Consider the following 27,711-nt stretch of genomic DNA (forward strand, 5'->3'; position numbering starts at 1 on the left):
TGAGCCGTTGGTGAAACTTGACAACATTTCATCCCTATAGATGGGGTTTCACTGAAAGGTTGGGAGTACCAGACCAGCACAATGATACTACACACATCACTGTTCATGGCCTATCCATGGGGCAATCTTTCTGAAAAGGGCATGGCTTGAGGAACTGAAGTCTGACCCTTCTCCTTCTTCAAACAATGTAAAGAGACATTAAGAGAATCAGATTTCCTTTAAATTACACTATTGCCTGAGAACGTAATCGCATTAAGCTTATTATGTTGCTTCCTTAAGACTTTATATTATGTACACTTAATTGAGATACAGGGCTCCTTTTTTTGCAATAAAAATGGCAGCTCCTTTATTAAGGTTTAAATCTTGCGTCTTAACGACGGGATGCTTCCTTTCAAGATTCAAAACTGCCAGATCTTTTGTGATAATCAGATGGCGGCTGATTTAAACAAGCACTTTATAAATACAGTGTCTGCAGGATTCTAATGGTGCCTGGGAGTTTACTAGGGAGGCCATTAGTGCCTTTCCCCATATCTGAGTTCGCAAAGCTGGATTTATTTGGCAAATAAAAATTCAGAACCTGAGCCAGCCTGGCAAATGGGGGCACAAACAATTTTCAACCGTTCCCAAACAGAGAAAGCCTAGCAGGAACGGAAGTGACAACAATGGACTGAGTTGGAATGGAAACCATTTTGAAGTTCAGTCGACTTATGAAAACAAAGCAAGATGCACTTTGAACTGAGTACTGACGGAATATTCAAAACAGCCTGAAAACAGGACATTTGCAGAGATGGGTAGGGCATAGCAAGGCCTTCGTGTTGTACAGTTTGACCTCATCCACGGCAGAACGACAAAATGTCAGATATGGATTGGAGGGGTTGGGGGGAGGGTCTCTCGACTGGATTAGAATAAATCATCTGACTTCTGTTGGTCAGGGAGGCAGAATAAGGTTTGTTTCCAGGACAAACTTCCAGTTTTCAGGAACAGGAGAACAGAGAAGAACAGGTAGCATGCCTGAAGGGTCTGGGAAACCAGGAATGGTCTGCAGTTTCAGGAAAACATAGCAGGGCAAGAGAAGAGACTGGAATTCAGAGGCGCCTTTTCTGCTTTGAGGAAGGGGAAACTTATAATGGGAGGGAAGGGTAGAAAAAGGAGTGCCTCCATATTTGGGTCCATGAAGTTGCACGGTTTCCAAAAGAGCAGTTGCTAAAAGCGTAGTGGCCATGCTTATATTTTGCTTACTGAAGATCCTAGCTTCATTTCATGATACCTCCAGCTGAGCAGCAAGGTTGGAGAAGAACCTCTACACCTGAGACACAGGGAGAGCTCTTTCCAATCAGAGAGGAAAACATTGACAGCTCCTGAGCCGCCTGCAGGGAACCAGGGGGGGTGGGGCACGGCTTGGTGGCAGGGGCGCATGCCTTTTGGTCACAAGGGGGCGTGTTTCCCACGTGACCAAAAGGCGTGTGCCTGGGGACATGGGTGACCCCTTGTCCCTATAGGCTGTACGCCTCTGACGGCCCAACAGCAACTACAGAATCTTCATTACATTCACAGTGACCAATTTGAAGGCCATTCCCTTGCAACTAGCATGTGTAAAAGGGCAAGGGAGTAGTTAACAAAAGAGCAACAATGTCTTCGCATGGGTGGAACCGCATAACCATCCGTTTATGACATGTTCCAGCACACCTCAGAAGGACTAGATGGAGGATGGTTGTGTTACCAGAGATAAAAACACGGAAACAAAATATATTGCAGAACTCAAAAACCCTTATCTCCCCTCAGCCTCGCTCCCTTTGCTGTAATTCATTCAAGGAAGCCCCAAGAATAATTTTTTGATGTAAACTCTGCTACAAACATATATCACTTTGCTGATAAAATCACAGGCAAAACTCGGGCTATGAAAGAGAGCTTCATTCCTTTATGCTACCCAAAGAAGCTTCCCTTCCCTTCTTTAAAAAAAAATTCAAAAGTGATGGATCCAAGAAAGCCCTGGAATGCCTGGCCATGGTGTTTTCCACCCAGAACCCCTTACAAGGCTCTGCGGGACAATGCCAATGAATCAGGGCAAGCAGAGAACAAATAAAAAACATTGCATTTGACTTCAGAACATAATTGAAGAGAGACTAAAATGGCACCGAGCAACCTCTACTTTGTAGCAGGACAACCTCCCACCCCCACCCCTCTCCCCACATCAAGCCACCATTCTTCTAAGCAAGGATTCTTGACTTAAATTCCAGGAGGAATTGGGAAAGTATGATCTTTGCCCTGCTGAATGGAGATGATGCCCAATGTAGTTAAGAACAAACTTCCCTTCAAGCCGAATGCAACCCACACGCTCAGCTCAGGGTCCTCAGAGACTCCTGTGACATTTCAAGTGGAAGCATGAAACAAAAAGGTTTGGATACAGAAGCAGGGTTGGCTCGATGCTGAATAATTATAGGCCACAGGGACTGTTTAGGTTTAGCTTTTAGGGAAATTCTGGTTTACAAAGACAACCCAAGCAGGAGCCAGAGAGCGCTGGTTTCCCGAAAGCTTCTAAAAGCTCGGAAAATTTGGAAAGCAAAATCTAGGAGTGTGCAGAAGAAAGTGCCTGGGTGTGAAAATCTTCGGCTCCTGGGTAACTGTATTGTTTAAATGTGTAACAATTACAGGGTAAGCCATTCATCTCAGGATACACTCTAGGAAATCAAAGTACTGGCTGGAATCCAACAATCTATTTTTTTGAGCAGCAGGCACTCATCAGAGAACAGTGGTGTCTCTGAACTGAAGCCTCTTACATCCCTTCCTACATAGTTTCTGAGGGTCCCCCTGATCCTCAGGACTGGCTTTTTGGGATACACAAAAGGTTGTAGAGGGAAAGGGAAGCTGAGAGAGCCTCAGTCCATAAGTAAAACTCTGTTGGTGTTATTAGGGCCCTGGAGAGCCACTGCCAGTCACAGTACACTATACCGACCATGGTAAGTATAAGACAGCCTCACACAGTAAACTGTTTTGGGAACATATACATCCAAAACATTTTCTTCTTAGCTACTCTTCCCCCCACCCCCTCTCCCTAAACGTTTTGGGAATCTATCCAGCCACAGGGCTTTTTCTGTTGAGATGCTGCTCACCCTGAACACCAGTGTAAGGGGGTGATGACTTAGAACCTTCACTTGCAGAACTAGATTAAAACTTACTTTATATCTATTAAGGTTTCTGTTGATTTGTAGTTTTGGTAGGGGTGCAACCAGGACTGAACAACTGCTTTCTGGGTTTCACTTTAATTGTTGCTTTAGGTTTTATTTAAATGTTTGACTTATCTTTTAGAATACACTAGCAGTAAAGCCTGTTCTATGAACAAATACAATGGGCTCTAGAAAACTGTTGAAGGGTTAACCGCCCCCACTAAGGGGGCCAACCCCTCCTGCCTTTCATCCCACCAGCTCCCTTCTCACCCTCCACCTTTTCCCGAATGCCTGCATTGGAATGCAAGTGTTAATAGCATCCACCAAGGGGGGGGGGGGCAGGCAACTCCTTCTGCCACTCCTCCCCCTGCCACTTTGTCACCAGCTCCCTCCTCTTTCTCCTCCAGTTCCTGGACGTCTGCTCCTCTTCCTGGATGCCTGTATCGCCACACAACAGTTAATGGCGCAGTTGTAGCTGCCAACAGTCATGACACTCCCACAGGGAGTGGCTGATGTCTGCGCCTACTCCTCCTCAGGCAGCTGCAGATGCAGCGAGAGAGATGGGTGAGCATTTGAGAGAGTGACCACCACATTCTGTTGTTTTGTTTGTGTTTTTTTTTACAGTTCTGTGTAAGCCCTGCCTCAAGCTGTGCATGCATGGTGACTGGCTGGAAGTGAGTCGTGCGTGGCAATTGGCTGGAAGTGAGTTGTCGCCGCCATGGCTAGCCTTTTATATGAAAGGATGTCACCTTGGATATTTACTTAAAAGGGAAATGTTTTAAAGTTCTCTCTCTTTCTCTTGCTTGTCTCCTATTATGTCCCTACGAGAATAAGTTTGCTTGCTCCCTACTGCAGATGACTAGTTATTCGCCCCACAATAAATGCTTACCTTGGGTGACTATCACAGTCATAGAAAACAAACAAATAAAACACCTTCACCTTTCAAATAGCTTCCCAGTGTGATTGGCCATAGGTGATTTTTTTCAGTCACCCCAAGTGACCAGGTAAATGGCTACTAACAAGATTGTGCTGATCTATAAAGCATGAAAATCAATATAGATCATCCCCAGGGCACAGAGTTTGCGAACAAGATTAATATTATTTAGAAGTACTAATGGCCAAAATCTGCTTGACCTTATGAGATCGCAGGTCTTTATATCTCCTGCAGACATCAACTGCCCTCACTCCATTTAGTCATTTAAATTTCAGCTCACAAGCTAAAATTTGCACTTGGAAAAGATTAAGCTGGACTCTGACAGCAAGATCCCGACTGGATTTTTTCTCTTCTTGCCTGTCCTGTTCCTCACAGTTGGGCAGCATTTTACCCAAGTACATCCTCTCTGAATATCTGTTTGTTAGTTGGCTGGTTCTTTTGGGACTGTCTATTTTGGAACTGTGGATGTGAACTGAAAGTCTGCTTGCTTGTATGGTTTTTTCAGCCCCAATTTAAACTGCTGCCAGCAAAGGTACTACAAAATATGGTCATGAAGTGGGGAGAATGACTGAGTGCCATTTCTTCACCTTAGAAATAAGTGGTCCGAAACCAAAAGACCTCCTGCCAATTGTAAGCAACTTTTCTGCTGTGACGTAAACGGTGCTCTCGTAGTGGTAGAAAGTGCCATCAACTTGCAACTAGATTTATGACAACTGGGCAGGAATTTCAAGGCAAGACAGTTTGTCATTGCCTGCCCCTGCATAACAACGCTGGACTTCCCTGGTTGCCTCCCATCCAAGTACTAACCAGGGACAACCCAACTTAGTAGCCAAAATTAAGGCAGCAGCTGCCGACATTTGTTCAAAGTTCTGGCTTTTGAAATGGTGTTTTGCATCTACTGGAAGATCAGTTATCAGGGCAGGCAGTTGTTAGGAAAATTTTGACAAGAATGAGTAGTAATTTGAGGACAGCGAAAGTCCACCCATTAAATGGAAATACTGAGAGGTGGTAACAAGAAGAAGAAAACAGAAATAATAATTTTTAAAAAACTTACTTGGGCTTTTTTCTTCTGCAAGGTCACAGGTACAGAGAAGTTCTGAGTCAATGGAAATTGGCTTCTGCTTAATCCAGAACTTGGTACTGGCTTTCTGATTTGTCACAGGATCCACCTCCACTTTGTCCCCTGAGATACCTGAGCAGTGAACAACAAAAACAGTCCTGCTACTAAAACCATTCAGTAAGGAAATTAAAATGCTCCCATACCTAATTTCCTACGTGGGAGGTGCCCCATCCACAGAAATACTAAAGACTAGCAGAAATTTTCACATTTGCTGAAAGAAGCCTCAGCAGAGCAAAAGTAGAATGACACCAAACAAGGAAAGCTTTGGACTCCCAAGAGACACCTTTGGTTTCCAGGCATGCCTGAACTCTCATAAGCACTGGGGGCAGGAAGTTGAATATGTCTTCAAATAGCTGGGGAGGAGCTTCAGCATTCCAGCTTCTCCCACAATCATGCAAAACAGAAAAGAGAACTTTTTGGCAGTGGTGGGATTCAGCCGGTTCGCACCACTTCGTTGTTAAAATGGTGCTTGTAAACAACCAGCCCCTGCATCTCTACTGCCGAAACCCTGTGTATTGCCGAGGATTCTGGGGCATTTCCTACAGTGTGTACTTGTTAACAGGGTCAGGTATTTGGGATAAATAAACCCAAATGCACTGAGAGCACACATTCAGCATTATGGTATGGAGAAACATGGACGACTTGACCTTATCTGAGGTGCCCCTGTAAACAATTCCAAAATTCTCTGGAATGCTGTTTGAAAACCACAGGTTATAGCCCCATAGTTTTCGGGCAAAATAAGATAAATTAACATAAATATACTACATCTACAGGAGCTGGAAGTTAATTGATACTCTCTGATTAAATAAACTTTTATGGATTCTTTAGACTCAAAGTGCCTGTTCTTGACCAGAACTTCAAGCATGTAGACCAGTGATGGCGAACCTTTTCGAGACCAAGTGCCCAAATTGCAACCCAAAACCCACTTATTTATCGCAAAGTGCCAACATGGCAATTTAACCTGAATACTGAAGTTTTAGTTTAGAAAAAATGGTTTGCTCCGAGCCGTGCGTTACTCGGGAGTAATTATTATTATTATTATTTATTTAATTTGTATACCGCCCGATCCCCGAAGGGCTCCGGGCGGTGAGCTTGGTGAAGCAACTGTGCAACGCTTCGAATGGGTGAATCACGACCCTAGGAAGGTTTACTCAGAAGCAAGGCCAGCCTAGATATGTGTGTGTGTGTGTGATTTTCCGCTCCCCCCACATGACGAACTCTGTGTGCGTGTCCCACAGAAAGGGCTCTGAGTGCCACCTCTGGCACATGTGCCATGGGTTCGCCACCACTGATGTAGACATTCATTGTGCAAAGAGTAGGAGGTACACTTGGCTTCCACAAACCTACTTTGCTAGTTTCAAGCTCTGATGTTTACTGACACTCCAGGCAAGGGCAGTTCCCCACATCTACATGATTACAGCCCTGGGTTCAACCCTCATTTCAGCCACAAGTTCATGTGGAAGTGTCATTTCATCTGCAGCGGGGGAAAGTATTACAACACAGGCACTTTCATGTCCCTAATCTGAGCAACTACTGTATTAAGACAATGCATGTGAAGCACTTTTAATACTCCAGAATAGAAATATAAATGTAATAATGATAACAACAACAGTAACAATAAATCTATCTGTCGGAGTCTGTGTTGCATGTGGGGAAGATACAGCAAGTAGCCCACAGTGCCCTTTCATACGGGCAAGGGTGTGCGGATGACTCTTGCTAGATAACAAAAGATTTCTGTAAGGTCCCCATCTCTCTCTTTCTCAGAAATGTATCCCTGCCTTTTCACAAAGTCTGAATATTACTCTGCATTGAAAATTCTGCAGTGGGTCCTTCTGGAACAAGCCTCAGACATGAAAGTCGAACATGAGAGCTGTACTCTCACTGCTCTGAATTTCACTGGTGAGCGAGCAAAGAAAACCAAACCGGTGTCTCACTCATCCAAGATGCCAAAGGAGCAAACTAAGAAGTTAATCCACCCCGGGATAGACTCAGTAATTTATAACAGATTCTATTATGGGCTTCCCCCCCTTCTTCTCTTCTCCAAAGCAACAACCTTGCCTTGCGGAGCAGAAACGGACAACGTCTCATTGCTTAGCTTACAATTACAAGGTTCTCCTCTGACATGAGTGACCAAACCTCTCTATATACTTTTTCATAGTGGCAGCTGTGCAGAGAAGGACTAAAAAGTAATTACATTTTTTAGGTCATGAGTTATAGGTCAAGGTCGTTCTGAAATAAGCAAAAGGAATAAGGAGTATTTAAAAACAACATGTGGGGAACCGGAGAGGCTATTTCTTTGTTTAAAGCAAAGCCAACGGGTGAGAGATCTTTCCCCAGCTCTTTGAATTTTTTTGCAAACAACAAGAGACTCTAAAAGAATCCTTTTTAAAAATGGAACGAAGAGATGCTCAACAGAACAAAACCAACCCTATTTCTTCCTTTACTAGATTTGCTAAATTAAATCTCTCATAAATCATAAAACTGTGACAAAACCACCCAGTCTATTTTTATTTTTCTGCAGCAGGCGAAGACTGGAAAACATTCAGAAAAATATTCCTGGTTCCAGAAATTGTCTTAATTCCTCATTAACCACTTTTCCCCAGAAACCCACCAATCCAGTTTTCCACCCCCTCTTTTCTAATCAATTCAGTTTTGATTAAAGAGGAATTTGAAGCGAGGAGGGGCAAGAAGGGAGGTTGTGCAAAATTTCAGAATTTCGCTCTGTAGATGCTCAGATGCAGGCCACGTCTCCCGGTGTCTTCCTATCCTCCTATTAGAGCACCACCCTGTGGTGTGTAACATAAAAAAAATGCAAGAACAGAGGTTACCAAAGGATGCACTGATTTCTATACAAAGAGAAATCCACTCTTTTAAAAGAGAAAAAAAAGAAGAATTATTGTCTATTTGTAAAAAAGTGAAGTTCAGCAAAAGGAACTTCCCTCCTCATAACAACACGACATGGCTGGGTGAGCAGTGTGGCCCCATTGTAGAGAAGATGCACATAAAGAACTCTGGACAAGGAGTTTGTTTCAAGGATGAAATGGCAGAAGTATTGTGAACAGCACAACTACCAAGATTTAAAGTGAAGTTCTCTAAATTGTTAATAGGGGAGGGGGGAAATCAAGCTGCCGATAGCCAAATGTCTTAAAGAGGTTCAGAGGTGTTGGTAAAACAGCGCTGTCAGCATTTCACCAGGTGGGAAAAGCGGACTGCATGTGTCTTCTGGCCATCACTTCCAGGAGTATACCCCAAGTACCACTACCAGACCACGGCCACACAGCCCGGAAAACCCAGAACAACCAGCATCCCCCAAGTCTTCCCCTACATTAAAGGCTGTACTCCCAATGAATCTATTTATTTATTGTATAGTAGTCTATTTTTCATTGATTAAAAAACCAGGATAGCGACAGCATCATAGTCATCAACAGTTCATAATATGCTTCAGCAGAAGAGAAGGCGGTGCGTGCACTGTGCCTTAGTGTTCATGCACACTGATTTGCCGACTTCCACATGACGGACAAGATGCACCTGTTCTCCCACTCAAGAGATTGAAGCTTGAGACATGGAGAAGGATCTGAACGCTGCAAGTCTGGGTTCATGTGGAAAAATAAGCTGTACTCAGGTCTAGACATGTAAGAATTGGTCCGTCAGATAAATTAAAAATATTTTTAGTCGCTACACAGATGTCCATAATTAATTAGGCAGCAGATTTTCAACAATTTTTAAACTTTATTTTTAACTCAAGTAATTGCAAAACCTGCAAATGGCATCCTTCCAAAAAGAGGCATTCCTGCCAGTGTAAGAGACAACGGGGAATGGGTCTTAATCGGATGCCCACTGAAACACAGGCCCCCATCATCCAAAACGAAGCATTTTTTCTCAGAGGCAATTTTTTTTTGCAGATTCAATAAATTATCAACCAAAATTCTTATAATGAATCAACTACAGTTTAATCATATGAGAACTCTACTTATTTCTAATCAATATCCTATCAGATCCCTTCCCCCAAGATGCAATAATTTTCTGCAAACATTCAAAGGACATTCAGAATCCCTCTTTCTCCTGCATTAGAAATCTATTTATTTATTTATTTTATTTAACGATTGAATTTATATACCGCCCACCCCCGAAGGGCTCTGGGCGGTGTGCAGCAAAAATGCAGGCTTCACTTGAATTTTGCATCCTTAAATGAGGCCACTGACATTCAAAAGGCAACTTCTAAAAGGAGAACTATCTTGTATCTTGTTTGGGTCTGCGTCTGGCCACTTCAGTGCTAAGAGGCTTTTCCGACATTTACAGTCCCGAAGCATGCAAGGAATGTTGCTGACATTCCAAAAGAAAACATCTGCAAAGCTCAACGCTGAACACGCTTTCTGAATGTTAACGCCATGGCCTTCATGTTGGCACACGGGAAGTTAAGATGGCCTACTGATGAATTTGAACCCTACCTCCCAACCAAACGTTCTCTAAGTTGGCTTACAAAATATTAACACAACAGTGCCGCTGTGCATGCAGTCCAAGGACAACAGGTGCAGAAATCTTTCTGACATGGAGGGAGGGAACAAGCATGCTATGGTTGCATGATCTCTGGCTGACACCTGGGGTTACGGTGTTCTTCCTGGGAGGGAGGGGCTGCATTCTCTCAGTGGCTCTTGGGCTGCAGAGTTCAAAGCATGTTTACAGCCCGGCTGAAGTGACCCTTCATCCTTCCATGAAACCATTCTGCATTTTGAAGGTACCTGTGACATATTATTCTGCCTTCCATGCAGTGGTGTAGTGCCAAGGGGATGGGGGGTGACGCACCGGGTGCATGCCGGTGAAGGGGCGTGGTGGGGGTGTGGCAGGGGCGCAGGGCACGCGTGGGCCCCGGGCAGAGTTCCCCCTCTCTCCGCCCCTGCTTCCATGACATGCATAGTTCCTCTCCCCTATTTTGAAATAGCTCTGTGAGGTAGGTTCGGAGGGTGGGGGGTGAGACAGAGAGAGAGAGAGAGAGTGTGTGTGTCGTCTGGCCCAAAATCATCTTGTAGGTTTCACAGCTTGAAGTGGGATTTAAACCTGGCCTTATTTCTTATTGTACTAAACTAGATTGAGAAATTTCCTCAAGTGGATTTGAATCCTGGTGTCCTCAATCCAGGCTCAGGTCCAGCATTCTAGTGATTGCAGCATGGTAGCTCTAAAACATTATTAAGAACACAGGCGTATACTCAATTGTAATTCAGTTTTGGAATTGGTGCCCTCACATGAGAAAACTTCCAAGTTGAAAAATCATAAGGGGAAATCATTTGAGAGGATGGGTCAATGTTTAATTTGCTCTCCATTTTCTCAATATCTGATCTCTGCAACCACCAGTTCCAAAACCCTTCTATGATAAAAGGAGAGCAACAGTTTTGATGATGCATGTGAGTACTAAACCAGAGGCACCAGAAGATTTCCTGTGGCTGTATCCTAAAAGCCCATTCAGTGAGGCACTTCTGTTTATCTGCTGTGTGGGGAGTGAATTCCCAGCTGGTGGCCAAGTGTACATGCTGCAGTGTCACACAGCAACACAAATTAGGTTTGCAGCTTGCTTGCCACAAATGGCAGTGCCCTCTTGCAGGACTGAAAATGGTGGTGGTGGCCGCCACAAACTTAAAGGCCTGGAGGGTCACTTGTTCTCTTGAATCTCTGTGGTTTAAAAAGGCAGGTTGAGAAAGAAATCAAGGCCAGGCAAATGGGTGACCTACATGCATGTTGTGCAGAGGCAAAACGCAGTGTTACTCTCATTTGGAATCTGACCACTACAGTATAGCTTTGAACAGCTCCTGCAAACAAGGCTCGCATTTCAATTAATCGAGCAGCGCAATTTGTCACTGAGCACCCCTACCGTCCCAGATACCATATTTCAATTACAGACAGTGTCAAGAGCCCAAAAGGATGCTAGGAGGATGAAAATAAAATAAGAAAACGGGATTCTCCATTAGCAGAGGGCTTTTTTTATTAGGATGTTTCACTTTAGGCAGGCTCGATCATTAGCTGTCCAAAATCTACATATTTCCCCTGTGAAAATATTATCAGCAGCTGTCATATTGACATAAAAAAACCATGGTTGCATTTTTGCTCTGCATAGATGCAGGAAAAGTGGCGCAAAACAGTACGCTCAGATCCTTTGTAATGGAAATACAACAGATTACATCCCCCAATACATAAAAAAACAAACTCAAATAACCCCTCGTGGGCCTTTTCTCATTTTTTTTTAAACACAAACACAAAACATCTCATTTGCCGCCAACTCCCAAGAATTCGCCCAGTAGAGTCAATATTGTTAATGCGCCCGTGTTAATTTGATAGGATTTGTCAGGTAACTCCACTGGAAAATTATATAAAACTGTTCCAGATGAACAGATGATAGTGACATGAATTAAAGTGATAGAACAATAGTGGAATATAAACCAGAAATGACACCCAAAGTGGCTGTTGATTTATTGCCATCCTGAGTCTGGTACTGAGCTTCCATGTATATTAGCACTACAAATCTGGGTCCATTTAGCCGAGAGATGCTCATACATACATCACCGGCTCCTGCTCCAAGCCAAGGTCACTTCTCGTTGCATCAATCTTTTCCTACGGAGGCTACTTCACACACAAAAAAAGGCAGGGGCTGTTGGAGCCATCTCAGATGTAACAGACTCCTCTCTCCCACCCCATTTCATCTTTCTTTTTATCATGTAAAATACACTTTAAACTTCCTATTATTTTTATCTGCAAATTGTTGCTGTAGACTCCCATCTATTATAGCTGTATCACACCATCCTTTGCACCTGCTCGCACACACGCACACGTCTGCAGGGCTGGATCCTTTGTCAAGTCAGCCTTTCCTCCCTCCCCCCCTTTATTTTTGGCACTCCCTGCGCTGGTTCATGCGATGCTGGAACGAGGGAGGGGACCGAATTGTGCGACCGTACAGTTTTGATTCCCAAGCTCGTGTTTCTGCCACGGTCTCGACCCGTATGGGATGGAACTATAGTCCTCTTCCCCCATCCCCGAATGGCACAAATGAACTTTGATGGAAAAACGGCCATTAAAATTCACACCTCTTCTGGTTGCCAATGGCCTAGAAATAGCAAATGGGCACTGAAATGATGTTCCTAACTATCTTTACTTAAGACCAACAGAGCAATTTCATGCAGTTACTTCAGTCTAAGTCCAGTGATCTCAATGGGGTTGGATTGGAGTGTCCCCACATAGGATTGCACAGTAAATTATATTTCATTTAGAGGAAATCTATTTCCAGAGAGGTATGCTTAGGATTGCAGTTGCAGGATCTCCTGCCTGTTCTCCCTGGAGCTTCCTCCTAGGACACCTCTCTCTTTCTTCAAACCTCTCCTCTTATTACTTTAATTCTTCAATCTGCATCCCCAGTTAAAACTAATCCTCAGCACACAGAAATGCACTGTCTTCCTTTTGTTCTTCACTGACCTGACCTCGACCATCCCTTCCCCCCACCCCCCACCCCCCAAAATGAGATGGAACTTCCTCAAGGCAAGAGTTTATTCTTTCTGTATATTGTCAGCAAAGCACTGTAGACACTGTGGCATACAAACATTCGACATTACTCAGTGCTTCACGGCTTTGCATCCCAGTTCACTGTACTGTGTGCTGCAAAGCCCATACGATGCTCCTACTTGCATTGCACTCTCTTCAGATGGCAGGTCATGTAACTGAATGCTCCCTTCTCCTCCATCCCTGGCACACATGAAACTGCTTTTAAACCACCGTGGGTCTTTCCAGTTTGGCCATGTGCTTCTCCAACTTGTGAAGAAGTCAGAGCATAAGATACAAGCCAGATTAGGGCCCTTTCCTCATCTCAAGGCTCATAAAGGTTTGTTTGTGTGTGTGAGGTAGTGGTGGTAGATAAGAGGATCTCTACACAGCCCTGCAATGAAGTTTATTGCGTAAATTACCTTAATTAAGGATTATAGACTTAATTTACATGAGGGTTTATGGAGGGGGAGGGATAGAAAATGTGATGGCCCCTCCAGAAATAGGCACGGACTGTTTCTTCCTTAGCTCTGAAACAAGACAAAGCCATTTGTTTCTTTGCTAACAGGGTCTCTCTGTTAACCATTTATCTTTAGTGATCTGTCATGACCTTTTCAAGCTCCTACTTCTGACAGCTTCCAGATACAAGTGAGTCAAACTTCCCTGGAAGGAAACTATCACCCCCAGATAGTTTGCTCAAGAGCAGAAAACATGCTGCCCTCAAACAGCACCAACATATAAATCCTTTTCCTTAACAAGACAGTACAATAAAAATAACAACACGCATACACACACAGAAAAGAAGAGCTCCCAAGCAGATGTAACTTTCTGAGAAATAAATACCTAGTTCAGGCTTTAAACACACAAAGAAAGAGAGACAGACAAAATTTAAAGACTGAAAAGAGAAGATGGTTTAAGGCCACAAGTTGGGGTGGAAGGAGATCCATGTGCTTTAAAAAAATTAAATGAACAAAGTAACCCAAATTTTGCAGCCTATCTGAATTACGTAAGTTATTCAGACTGATCTCCCAATCAGATCTATTGTGATGTCTGGAAGCCAGGAGCCCCCGGTTTTGCCTCCCGCCTAGTTGCCACCAACATTCACCCCACCAAAGTGGGGATGTGTATTGTGCTCTGCTGAGAGCCAACTAGTCCCTGACCCACACCAACCTTGGAGAAGCCAGGACAAGGACAGGGCCAATAAGACTGGCTACAATAATCAGGTGGCCAGCTAAGCCATGGTCTATCAGCCATTATTTGGCCCTCCTGGGTCTCCCAGAGGCAGCAGTGCTTTGAGTCTTGAAAGGGTACCAAACAACTTTGCCCTGTGAGTCCTGTGAGTCTTGTGAGAAGGGAGATGGAGCCAAGAGAGACCAGTTTGGGCTATTTAAATCACCACAACCCATGGGCAGGGAGGAATTGGTTGAGACTGCTCCGTTCTCTCCCAGACCATACTAGATAGACCAGGGAGGGCAGGGAGCATCCCAACAGGAGGAAGAGGACCTGGGTGGCTTGACACCCCCCTCCCCCACCCCCCAAATACCTGAGACATACAGCATCTTCAGCCTGTCTCAGCATGGGAGAACAGGTCAGCTGACACTGTGGCATCTTCAAGGTTTCGTGTGGGGAGCACATCACTGGATTCCCCCCCCCCCCCGTACATGCAACAAACAAACAAAACATATACATTCTTTGTTTTTGATAGTTCTCTCAACATGACAGTTTGTAACTATCAGTACTCTCAAAAGTTTAGAATGGCCTTTCTGCAAACCACCTCTAACCCCAAATACAAGTGGGAAGGGGGGGAGTTTCGTTCTCACAGGGATGCTTCCTAGTCTGGCCAAAGGGATTACCTGGTAGCAGGTACATTGCACAGGCCCTATATTGCCAAAGCAAGTGCTGAAGTCTGCTGAACAGGGTTGAGCACCCCTGGCTTTCTGGCAGCATCAAGCACACAGACTGATTTACCTAACTGAACATCCGTGGTGAACCGCAGCCTATGGATCATGCTGACTTTGAAAGACTTGTAATGGTGGCTGCTTAGCATGTCCTGAACAGTGGCGATATCAATCTGTGGATCCTCCTCTGGAGCCTCCTCTCCTCTTGAACCTGCAAAACAATAACCACGGGGGGAAATAAATAAAAAGGAAGAATAAACACATCTGGTTCCTGTCAAGCAACATACATATTACAAGCAAAAGGCTAGTGTGACAGCCATCTGCAGAACGGCAGGAGAGATCAGTAGATGCACTTAGGATTCACAATAAAATTTAATGGAAAGGAGATTCTGTACCACTGTGAATCAAATCATGCCTATCAGCCAATCTCTGCACAGGAATGCACTGGTATTTGCCTGTATTTAATAGCATTCATCTTACTTCTGCTAGACAGGGGCAATAACAGGAATGCTCAGCACTTACATAGCACTGGGACGTTCTGTAGTGCTTCATACAGATCATCTTAGCAACAAGTCTATAAGCAGGCTGGCATGGGGGAATCCACTGTCCAGCCACACTATAGTTTGTGAGCTTCCTTGCTACACAGACTGGTAAGGCAGGGAATGTTGGCAACCAAGACACAACCCCCCTCAACCAATGTACGGATATTTCTGGGCACCTGTTAAGTCAGTGTCCTGAAAAGCCACTAAAAGGGGAGACACTTTCACGTGGAACCAATATTATCCTCCTCAAGTCTTAAATTAAGAGTAGGCATCATGCATAGGTGTCAAACTCAGGCCCTCCAGGGGTTCATGGACTATGATTCCCATCAGCCCATGCCAGAGGGCCAATTGGCCATGCTAGCAGGGGTTGCTGGGAATTGTAGTCCATGGACATCTGGAGGGCCTGAGTTTGACACAATTTATACGTTCCTGACCCTCTCACTGTGAAACTCTAAATTTTAACAGCATTCTCCTTGCTGCTGCAGAACCGGCTTCCGAAAACTAGATAACGTCTCATTAAGACAAAATGTTAATTATGAAAAAGGGTTTTTTTCTTTTTAAAGATTTTATGATGTTGGATTAACACCAATTTAAAAATTACTATAACGTGACACGCAATTTTTTTTCCTACAGAGCAATTTCTACGCCAGCTGCTAATAAAGCATCTTAGCTGTAAATGATAATTCAGATGCTTTTAGATAAAGTGGTGCGTGGATACAGCCGAGAAAATTGATTTAACTTTTCACAGAAGATACTACCAGAGTGACACATTTTGTTTAATACGCCAGCTAATGTAATCCTAAAAGCCGAAACAACTGCCAGTTTAGCAGCCCTAAATTCTGCTGTGAGAGATTAATGAAAACTTTCAGATTTTTTTTTTGCTAAAATATTTTTTTAATAAACGAGAAGATGGGATTTTAGAAGAGGGGGCCGAACAGCAGCAGTAAAAGCAGAAACGTGACTTGTCAATTTCTATATATTAATTCTGCAAAAGACATACAGTATTGGAACTGGCTCGACATGGTAATGCATCTCATTCTAACCTTCTAACCCAAAGTTATGTAAATTCACAGCCCATTCAAACAAGTTGCCTCCCCCAGGAGGAAACTGGTCAGGTTGCCCAGGTGTGTGTGATGACTGGATTCTCTGGGTTTTCTCTGTTTTTACAACGTCCCACAAAAATAGCCTTGCTGGATCAGATACAAGGTCCAACTCATCCACAATCCAGTTTTAAGCGGTGCCTGACCAGGTGCTTCTGGGAACAGGGTCCCCTCTGGCTGTCTGGGTCCCAAAGATATACTGACTATGCACATGGAGGTTCTGTTCCTGTCATGTGAGAATGAATAATCCTGCTGTAGTAGATCAAAGTCAATCTTCCTTCCAGCAACGGAAAGCCACAAGAACAGCACAAAGGCGACATGAGTCCTCTGCTGACTGCCTCCCTGCAACTGGTGGTACACAGCCTCTAAATCTAGAAGTTCAATGTAGCTACCTTGTCTCTCAGTTGCTCCACATGAATATGTAACCCTTTTAAACCCAACTGGAATGTGGGAGGTGAGTGAGAGGAATTATACCTGATCTCCAGACTACCAAGGTCAGTTCCCCTAGGGAAAAATGGCTGCTTTGGAAGGAAGGGTCTATGAAGAAGAAGAAGAGTTTGGATTTATATCCCCCCTTTCTCTCCTGTAAGGAGACTCAAAGGGGCTTGCAATCTCCCCCCCCCCGCCACAACAAACACCCTGTGAGGTGGGTGGGGGTGAGAGAGCTCCGAAAAGCTGTGACTAGCCCAAGGTCACCCAGCTGGCGTATGTGGAAGTGCACAAGCTAATCTAGTTCACCAGGTAAGCCTCTACAGCTCAAGTGGCAGAACAGGGAATCAAACCCAGTTCTCCAGGTTAGAGTGCACCTGCTCTTAACCACTACACAATACTGGCTTAACCACTACATCATGCTGGCATTATACCTCGCTGAGATCCCTCCTCCCTAAACCTTGCCCTCCCCAGGCTCCGCCCCAAAATCTCCAGGTAATTTGCAATCCAAAGTTGGCAACCTTACAAGTCTAGGTTAGCATCCCAGTAGGAAATAACAGTGTTGCCCTGGAAGCTTTAATATCCTATCAGATCACAGGGGAAGAATGGACTGCCTGAGCTGGATGGATTCACTCTGGAATCCTGAGAACTTTTCAGTCTGTGACTGGAATGGCTTGCCACAAGAGGTCAGCATGGCAGATATCAGAAGATTCTTACTGCCATATTGCTGCTTCCTCCTTTTTGCTTTGTTATGATCACTCATATCAATTGAGGATGCTCCGGCCATTTAGGTTATCTGGGCTGTGTGGCCACAGTCTGGTAGTTTTTGCTCCTGCATCTATGGCTGGAATCTTCAGAGGCATGTCGTGGTGAGATGTGGTGCCACAGAGAGAAACACATCTCACTGTGACAAACCTCTGAAGATGCCAGCCATAGATGCCAGCGAAACATCGGGAGCAAAAACTACCAGACCACAGTCACACAGCTTGGAAAACCCACAACAGCCAGCAGATTCTGGCCATGGAAGTCTTCAGCAATATACTGAGGATGCTCTCTTAGCCATATCACCCAAACGCCCAGCACAGTTAAAGGACGAAATGTGTGCGGCTGACTCAGCACCTTTCCCCTCGAGGTTTGCCAATGTGCAGGATTTCCCTGAAAATACTACAAGACATTCCCCTCACATTTATGTTGGCTTTCACTGGCTCTGGGGAAGCACGGATTTCAAAGGGTGGTCAAGTTCAGCCCTGTCCTGTTTATACTGGATCCTGTGTTAACCAGGGCACACCGCCCAGGAGAACATATGGGGTCAAAAAGTAATGTCCCAGAGGGAGTGCGGCTACCCAGTTAGATCCACGTGAGGGGAGCATTGAAAGTTAAGCCCCCACACCCCTCCTGGAGATCCATACACTGACCTTCAAGAGATCTGAATTGCAAAAAAAAAAAAATGTTGTTTGAGTAAAATGCGTGGTGGGGAGGGGGCACGCTATTACGATTAGAGGGGAGTGGGGTGGATGAGACTCAGATTTTGCACCGGGCTACATTTTCCCTGGATGCGCCTCTGGCATTAACCCATGCTCGCTTTAAATCGCAAGAAGGAAATTGCAATGTCTGAATTTCAAGGAAAAATAACATTTCTTTTTTAAAAAAGAGGTGGCATCCTGAAGCCCACTTCACTCGTCTCCGCAAAATGGGGAGGGGGCGGAAGAGAAGATGGAAACATGACTTAAAAATAGCATATCACTCGACATAAGATGCAAGAAAGACAGGCTCAACTAGGACGCAAGGATTCAGGCAGATGGCCCCGTCATCACAATTTCACACCCCAATGCTGTATCGCACAAAACGCGATAGGACTTCTGAATCCCAAAGTGAATCAAGCTTGCTTGACTTCCTATGCACTTTGAAGTGAAATGGACAGAAGCAAGTTCAGTGTCATGCTGAGTTGGGACCATCCTGACCTACACAGACCTGCAAGACCAAGTGAAATGGTTTCTTTGGAAGTTTCCTGTGTTAATGTTGCCATATTATGAACTATCAATCATCATCATGTCAAATAAAGGTAACGGTAAAGTTTCCCCTTTCAGTTGTGTCTGACCCTGGGGTACCACTGCAAGCAGTGATTTCATAGGCAAGCCGTTTTTGTGGGGTAGTTTGCCACTGCTTTCCCTGGCTACTCTTTACCCTCTAGCTATGTGCTAGGTACTCATTTACTGACCAAGGAATGGATGGATGGCTGAGTTGACCATGAGCCAGCTGCCAGGATATCTGACCCACAGGGGGCTCGAACTCTTGACTATGTGAGTGGCAGCGAAAGCACTTAACCTCTACGCCACGCAGCTCCTTATCATGTCAAATACACAGCTCCAACTCGAATGTTCTCAAGAGGCCCCCTAAGATGCTCATGTATCTGGATTTAAAAAAAATGCAACTGGGGTTTAATTTGAATCAGAAGTCACCAAGGCTTCAGCCCTCAAGCCGGTTTTCAGTGCCATAGCTTTTCTGCAGAACGTGGAGCCAACAGCTAGCGAAATGTAGTGGCAGGAGAAGTTGACTTGGGGTCTGGATGTTCAGATCCAAATTCCAATTCAGCTTTAAAGCTTATTGGACATGCCAGCATCTTTCAGGAGGTTCAAAAAAAAGGTGTGTTCAAGTCCCAGAGGGAAAGGTAGGAGGCAGAAATGCAATCAATCCAAACAATCAGTAAAGCACAGCAAATGGGGTAACTGTTGGATAACAGTCCCACACAACAGCAAGTTCACACATTTTGCAAGAAAAGCCAGTGAAGTATAACAGGTGCAATGCCGGACTTTGAATGAAACACAACTGGTATAAGGAATCAGTAAGGTCCAGACTAAAAGTAACCGTAAGAGTTCTTTATTTGCTGGCTTTCATGATCAGCTCTACAGACAATGCAGATTCTAACCCCCCGGCCTTCTAACTAAATCACAACCTTACAACTGGCCTCAAATCCCTGTTTTTAACCACCATATTGACTAGATGGGACCAGCCCAATTGGCCATGCTGGCAGGGGCTAATGGGAATTGTAGTCCATGAACATCTGGAGAGCCGCAGGTTGCAGACCCCTGATCTAGTGGAATATTCAGGGAACAGCATGGGGGGAGGTGTAACCCCAAATTACTGTGTCTCAAAAAATCAGGACATCCGAACATGGATTTTCACATTTCACATTACATGGATTACTTCTTTGGGTGTTGCTCTCTCTGTCCAATCAATCTCACGGGGTGGTTGAAGAGATAAAATGAATCACCCAACAAGCACCCCTTGGAGCAAGGGAGGAAAGGACTCCAACGTGAATACCAGAAAAAGAAAGATGCAAGTTGTGGATGGCGTGGTAGAACTGGGAGTGCACAAAGCCTACCCCTCAGACCCAACATGATTCAAAAAGAGAGTGGGAATCTGCTTGTCTTTTATCACTGCATAGAAGTCACACTGAAAGACATTCAAGCAGCTGAACCATGGACTTAGAGTATGTCAGTTCACACTGAGGAGAACAAAATTAGCAGGAAGTTGGATTGTTGCAGAAGCTGTAAGTAACAGCTGAGCGGCAGTGTTGTCAGCGGCAGCTGGAGTGTCAGGATCCGGAAGAAAAAAATAACTCCAGAACCCAGGGGCGCCATTTCAGCTTTGGATAGAGGAGACAGAGTTTTCAGTGGGGAGTATGGGGCAAGGGACACAGATTCTCAGAAAGGTAATAAAGGCCAATTCTTGACTCCATTCAGCAGTCAACCCCAACCAGCATATTTTGAGAACATTCGTTCTGATTATTCTTTTGTACCTCACCGTTGCGACTACAAAATTACTAATGCCTATCAAACAACAATCCCCTTTGTTTGCCTAAGTGATATGATTTGTGCCTCGTGTGTATGTGGAATTGCTCTATCGCCTACTCACCATGTAGGAAACAGTGTAGGAATGAACATGTAGGAATGAACACTCACCATGTAGGAAACAGTGCGCTCGTCACAACTAGAGGTGAGACTGAGAAATAAGCATACATGATCTAGAACACCTGGGAAGAGGCGGGAGCTCTCTTTCCAAAGAGTGCCCTTTCCAGAGCTTTCATGAAAAAAGGAGGATTTTAAGGGTTTGTTTTCCAATCCCCCCCTTCTCCTGATAAGGTGAAAATGGAAAAAATGAACAAACAAAAAATAATAGCAAGGGGTATCAAAGGCAACTGAATGTATGAATGAAGCAGACATGCCACATCTGTCTAGTCCAGAATTATCTATCCTGAGCAGCAGCAGCTCTCCAAGGTCTCTGTCAAAAGTCCTCCTTCACCCTGCCACTGGAGACCCTTTCACCTAGTGCAGGGGTCTGCAACCTGTGGCTCTCCAGATGTTCATGGACTACAATTCCCACCAGCTCCTGCCAGCATGGCAAGGCTGATGGGAATTGTAGTCCATGAACATCTGGAGAGCCACAGGTTGCAGACTCCTGACCTAGTGGCACCAGGGATTGAACCGTGGACATTCTGCACAAGAAGTGTATGTTCTACTATTGAACAATTAGACTGTAGAGCAGTGGTTCTCAACCTTCCTAATGCCGCAACCCTTTAATACAGTTCCTCATGTTGTGGTGACCCCCAACCCTAACATTTTTCCATTTTACAGATGGAGAACACTGATGCAGAGAGTCTTAGGCGACCCCTGTGAAAGGGTCGTTCGACCCCCAAAGGGGTCCCAACCCCCAGGTTGAGAACCACTGCTGTAGAGGCTCTGCCAGACAGCTGCCATAAAATCAACCGCTGTGAAGATCTGGAGTGAAGCATTTTCAACATGGGAATGGTTTGTTCAAAAATAACAAAGCAACAAAGCAAACATAGGGAGACACAATTTACACAGGGAGGAGTTCTGATCCATGCCCTGACCTGAATGACTCAGGCTAGCCCAGTCTTGTCAGATCCTGGAAGCTAAGCAGGGTTGGCCCTGGTTAGTACCTGGATGGAAGACCACCAAGGAAGTCCAAGATTGCTCTGGGCAATGGCAAACCGCCTCTGTTAATCCCTTGACTTTAAAATCCTACAGCGTCATCAAAAGTTGGCTGTGACTTGCTGGCACTTCCCACCACCAGTTCTAATTCCACAGATCCAAACAGCAATCTCTGCCAATCTTTTGATAATTTTCAACCTTCATAAATTGGTCTGACAACTCCTTTTATGGAAAGGGAGGAAAATAGAATATGCAGCTCTGAACGAGACCATTGCTTTAAAAGTTATGACGTTAAGTTCCAGTGCTGCCCAGATAAGGCTATACTGGGTAAGATGGGAAAAGCAAGTCCAGGAGTGAAATCTGGTGCCTGGATGTCTCTAATCTGGCACCCGACATGCCATGAGTCAGACAGCTTGCACCTTTCTGCTTCACCAAGTCACTCTTCTGCATCGAAAGGCTCTCTGTCCTAGAAGAAATACAACTTTTCAGATCCCTCCTCAAGACAGCCTCAACTTCTGGCACTCTTTGCTTCTTGGCCGTTACTTATTCAGAGTATTTATAATTTGCCTTTCTATCAACAACCACATACACAACAGCTTACAAAACTACAACAAGATTAAACAAAATTGCAGCAAAAATAAAAAACAAAGAAATGGAACTGTGCTGAACCAACAGTCTGTCTTGGAAAAATCACATTGTTAAGAGCAATCATGATGGTCCAGATATGGACATTGTCTCCTTTGTCAGGATCCACTGCAAACTTTACAAATCATTAACCTGCTACAGCTGTGCTATGCTGGAAAAGCGACCCACTGGCTCTTGTACTTTCAGAGCAAGTGGCACAAAATGACACACAAACTGATCCATCTAGCACAGGGGTCTGCAACATGCAGCTTTCCAGATGTTCATGGACTACAAATCCCATCAACTCTGCCAGCATGGCCAATTGGGCATGCTGGCAGGGGCTGGTGGGAATTGTAGTCCATGAACATCTGGACAGCCGCAGGTTGCAGACCCCTGATCTAGCAGATAGTTGTCTATTTTGACCATGAGGTTGATGGGCCATAGATGCAAGCCAGATAAAAGGAAACGGCATGTGTAATAACACTCGGGAATTTACTGCCAGCAGTGATGGCCACGATGGATGGCTTTAAAATAGGGTTAGATGGATTCATGGAGGAGAGGTCCATCAATGGTTACTAGCCATAGTGGCTAAAGTAATCCTACATAATCAGAGGCAATAAACATCTGAGCATATGATAGGAGACAACTACAGGGGGAGGCCTTGGCCTCTCGTGGCCTGTCTGCTGGCTCCCAAGGGCAACTGGCCACTGGGTGGACTAGATGGACCACTGGTCTGATTCAGCCAGGCTCTTCTTTTTTTCTTATGCAGTTGACAGTGAACAACAAGAGCACAGACATGAAGCTGCCTCAACCTGAATCAGAACAACAGTCCATCAAAGTCAGTACTGTCCACTCAGACGCACAGGGGCTTTCCAGGGTCTCTGGAGATGCTTTGGATCAAACCTGGGACCTTCTGTATGCACAGCAAAGGTTCTTCCACTGAGTTGGCTGATGATACGACTGAACCTTTGGATGAGCTTGAAATCAGTATAGAGGCAGGGTAAAACCTGTTTCCTACCGGATCAAGGTAGGACTTGCTGAATCTTGAATCCTAGCTGAAATTACATGACAGAACACTAAGCAATACAAGATGGGATGGTGGGCAACTCTATCTCAGCAACTACAGCAGAGGCATAGTGGTTAAGAGCAGATGCATTCTAATCTGGAGGAACCGGGTTTGAGTCCACACTCTGCCGCCTGAGCTGTGGAGGCTTATCTGGGGAATTCAGATTAGCCTGTGCACTCCACACACACCAGCTGGGCGACCTTGGGCTAGTCACAGCTTTTCGGAGCTCTCTCAGCCCCACCCACCTCACAGGGTGTTTGTTGTGAGGGGAAAAGGGCAAGGAGGTTGTAAGCCCCTTTGAGTCTCCTGAAGCAGAGAAAGGGGGGGATGTAAATCCAAACTCCTCCTTCTACATAGTCCAGCTTCAGATGGCAAGGGTGGGACTGCCCACATTGACAGAAGGGATTGCAGCTGATGCAGGAACACGACAAGCACCAACGTCGAAATAATCCTTCGTCTTCCTACTTTCAACAACAGAGATAGCACAAATCTCTGCTTCCCAAACAAAACAAGCAATGTGGAGCTAAGCCCCCCAAACATTCTGTTATTACTTTAATGTACTAGTATATTGCTTCATGAAAGTTCTTAATTGTAATTCAATTAATTACACACACAGAACCCCCAATTACATTTTCCAATAAGACATTGGCTTTGGTACAGGTCTAAATGCACTTAACCAATTTTAATATATTAAGACCAATTTCCCTTGAATACTAATTACTGAGTAATGATGAAATGCAAAGTGGGAACTTTCCAGAAGCAGTGTAGAAAGTATAAAAGTAAATTAGCCGTGGATAGTTGAGGGACTTCTCAAGAACAAGAAAAAAGGAAAAGGAGGAAACTACATTCAAATAGAAATCTCACAGTAAGTTACAGAAGTCTCGAAAATGGGGAGCATTTGTTAATCCTCCTGTGGCAGTGAGCTCTGGGAGGAAAACAAGGAGATGTCTCATGGGTATTTGTGCTAACGCAAAGTTTTCTTTTGAGATTAATCCCTTGAAATATAAATTATACACTAGCTCAAAAGGAATATTTTGGCATTGATTTTACTAGCATCTGTCTAGCTCTGCGCAGGGAGAGGGAAAATATACATATATCTCCTACTTTAAACTAATAGCTCTTGCATTGAAAATGCCTTATCTGAATAAATTGCTAACGTTGCAGCAGCTAAAATTAGCCCAAATGTATCATGTCCAATGTCAGCCATAGGAGCAGCAGTGGCGTAGTGGTTAAGAGCAGGTGCATTCTAATCTGGAGGAACCGGGTTTGATTCCCCGCTCTGCCGCCTGAGCTGTGGAGGCTTACCTGGGGAATTCAGATTAGCTTGTGCACTTCCACATACGCCAGCTGGGTGACCTTGGGCTAGTCACAGCTTTTCGGAGCTCTCTCAGCCCCACCTACCTCATAGGGTGTTTGTTGTGAGGGGGGAAGGGTAAGGAGTTTGTAAGCACCTTTGAGTCTCCTACAGGAGACAAAGGGGGGATATAAATCCAAACTCTTCTTCTTCCAACAGACACAAATATCTGGTTCACAGCCACAGCCACAGTTCCCCACCCCCCTTTTATTTGCCTTAAATACTAAATGAAGGGGGGGGAAAGGCTTTGCTCCTAAACATACTGACCAGAAACGAAGTTCTATGGAATTCAGTGGGACTTACTTCCGTTTAATACATCTAGGGGATTAGGCACCTAAAGTGAATGATCTGATCCACATAATCCCACTAAGGGACATAGAATTCTGTGTCCATCATTCAGTGATGTGTTATGTTCATAAATGAGAATGGAACTCTGGTCAGAATATTGGTAACTGGGCCAATCACCTGTCTGGGAGGCAGATCAGAGAAGGACTTTGCCCACCCTGACTAATAGCTGATGGTTATGATCTCATGGAACTGTGGGCTCACAGGTTGCACAACTGAACAGAGGGAGAGTAAAATACAGTATATGTCACTATCAGTTAAAACAGGCTCACTACAATACACTCTTGTTAAAATTCTGGACAAAATTCTAGAGCACACAAAGAACCACTGGGACTCAATCAGACAGAACCCATTTTTGCCCAGCTGCCCCTGGGGATGCTTTTCGTTGCACAGAACATGCAACCCAACCCTTCCACAGATTGAGTTGCAGTTCTCTGGAAGCAATTTTCTTCACTGCAGCAGTTCGAAATGTGACAAATTACTTTTGAGGGGCCACCGTGGTATCACTGGAAGGCCTGAGATTCTGAAAGGTATGCATCGCCAAGGGTAGTTGGGGTACATCGTGCAGAGAAAACTGCCTGCAGCATCTAAATACTGGAAGCATCCTGACTGAGTTAATATTTAGTTCTGATAACCTCTGTTAATACTGTATCCCTAATAACTAATGCAACCTTTTCCCCAAAACTTAATAAATGCAACTTATTATAATTGGATAGACAACACTGTTTGCCTCATTGCCTTATCCAGTAAGCAAACTGGTCAGTTATCTGCTAAGCATCAACCCGCTCCGGAGAGAATCTTCACATGCTTTTAAGACATTCCAATGAAGCCCTGTTCAAGGTGCTACTGATGATAGAGACAAGATTGCTATTAAGCAAGATCAAGGCCTTTTTTGGTGGTTGCCTCAAACATTATTGAATGCCTTACTTCCCAGAAGCCTCTTTGGCTACATCACCTGACCAATTACTGATTCTGGATATGAACATAAGAAGTACAAAATGAAATTACTGGTTAATCTAACTCAGTACTGCTCGTTTAGTTTGGCAGTGGCTCCACAGGATCTCAATCAGAAATGTCTTTCCCGACACATCTAAGATTCTTCAAGAAGACTTGAATCTGGGACCTTTTGTATGCAAAGTACATACAAAAGCCACATTCATTAAGCCACGGCCCCTCCCCTAAGTGGTTTCAGTATGGTTTTATTTTGTATTAAAATGTTGGAAACCTACAGAGGCAGAGATCCATTTTCTCATTAGTAATGTGTACTGCAGAAGCGCTGAATATGAATACATATGCCTCCATTTAGCTGCTTTATCCTGAGCCAGTCCATCAGTCCACCTAGCACATTTCTATCCTTTCAGGCTCTCTGGCAGATAAAAGTTTCCCCCCAGCTCTTGAGATCCTCTACCTTCAGATGCCACGGACTGGGCTTGGGATCTTCTGCATGCAAGACAGGGGTTCTGTTGATGAGCCACAGACTGTCTCTCGTGGGAAAATGTGGGTGAGTCACTCCTGAGGACCCCACAGAAACAAAGTCTCAAAACTGATGAAAAGTCAAAGGAGCCCAAATGGTCTATGATTAGAGGTCTCAGTTTTTGTTTTAAATGTGATCAGCAGGCACACAGAGCTGGAATTCTGACTGGAACCACAGGCCTATGAGCTTTCTCCCTCATGCCATTATTCTGACCTGAAATGGTCTTGGGGGGGTGTAAAGGACCATCGAATCTCAGGTGATTTACAGCAACCCCTGGTGAGGTTTTCAAGGTAAGATGGTTTGCCATTGCCTTCCTCTGCAGAGCCTTCCTCGGAGCTCCTTCCCTTCAAGGATCAACCCAGTTTAGCTTCCAAGAGATGACATTATCAGGCTATACTATAACATTCTACATCCCTGAAATAGCCTTGGGAAGTTGCTACTTGGCCTGCTGGGTCAAGCTTACAAATATTTGAACATGTAAGCTCCTCCTTAGGCAAATATCAGCTCTCTGATTCCATTTTATGTAGGGAAAAGTGAGTGTGTATTGGGGGGGGGGGTGCTAAAAAAATCGTCCCCACACACCGCATCCCCTTTAACAAAAAGTGAGGAGCTCCGATCATGCAATTCTCAGCATCTCATCTGGCACGGCCCCAAACAGCTTGCAGCCCTTGCAGCTCCAAATAGCTGGGAACACAGTCTTGACTTTTCAGCAATCACAAGCTGGGACTAACTTGCACTGGTTGTTCAGAGATGCGAGTCTGGCTGACCAGCACTAGAGCACCAGAGAGGTTCACAACTGTACTAGAACAGAGGTTAGCAGGAAGCAGATTAATCATCGAGCCAGAGGGTGCAGCATGAAATCAATCACTGGCGTTTTGGAAGCAGAAGTCTTTCTGGCATGGGTGAAAACTGGCTGAACAGGGAGGAGTGTGGTGAGGAATAACCTAGATCTCTTCCAAATCTACTTGCCCAGCTGGCTGCCCAACCTTGGAGCTCCAGAGGACAGATCTTACGTGAGCAGAATGGGAGGGGGGAGGGGAGGAGGAGGAAAGGAGCCAACCTACTATTCTCACGGACGAGGCAGAATTCCAAAGTGCTCTGGCTTTCCAAGGTGCAGTCCAAGTCAACAGGGACATTTGGCTCATTCTGTTTCTCCAGCCGGTACTGAGGCCCTAAAAACAGACAATAAAT

General features: G+C 44.7%; 1 protein-coding gene across 1 annotated transcript in view; it reads right to left on the bottom strand.

Moving 5' to 3' along the window:
• The window catches only part of MAPKAP1 (MAPK associated protein 1), a 179,138-nt gene that overhangs the window by 22,722 nt on the left and 128,705 nt on the right, over positions 1-27,711 (bottom strand). The window contains 3 exon segments of the mRNA XM_048513260.1: positions 5,153-5,290; positions 14,705-14,845; positions 27,585-27,692. Of these exon segments, the coding sequence (XP_048369217.1) occupies positions 5,153-5,290; positions 14,705-14,845; positions 27,585-27,692 (387 nt within the window).

This window comes from Sphaerodactylus townsendi, linkage group LG12, assembly GCF_021028975.2.
Source record: "Sphaerodactylus townsendi isolate TG3544 linkage group LG12, MPM_Stown_v2.3, whole genome shotgun sequence".
Taxonomy (NCBI): Eukaryota; Metazoa; Chordata; class Lepidosauria; order Squamata; family Sphaerodactylidae; genus Sphaerodactylus; species Sphaerodactylus townsendi.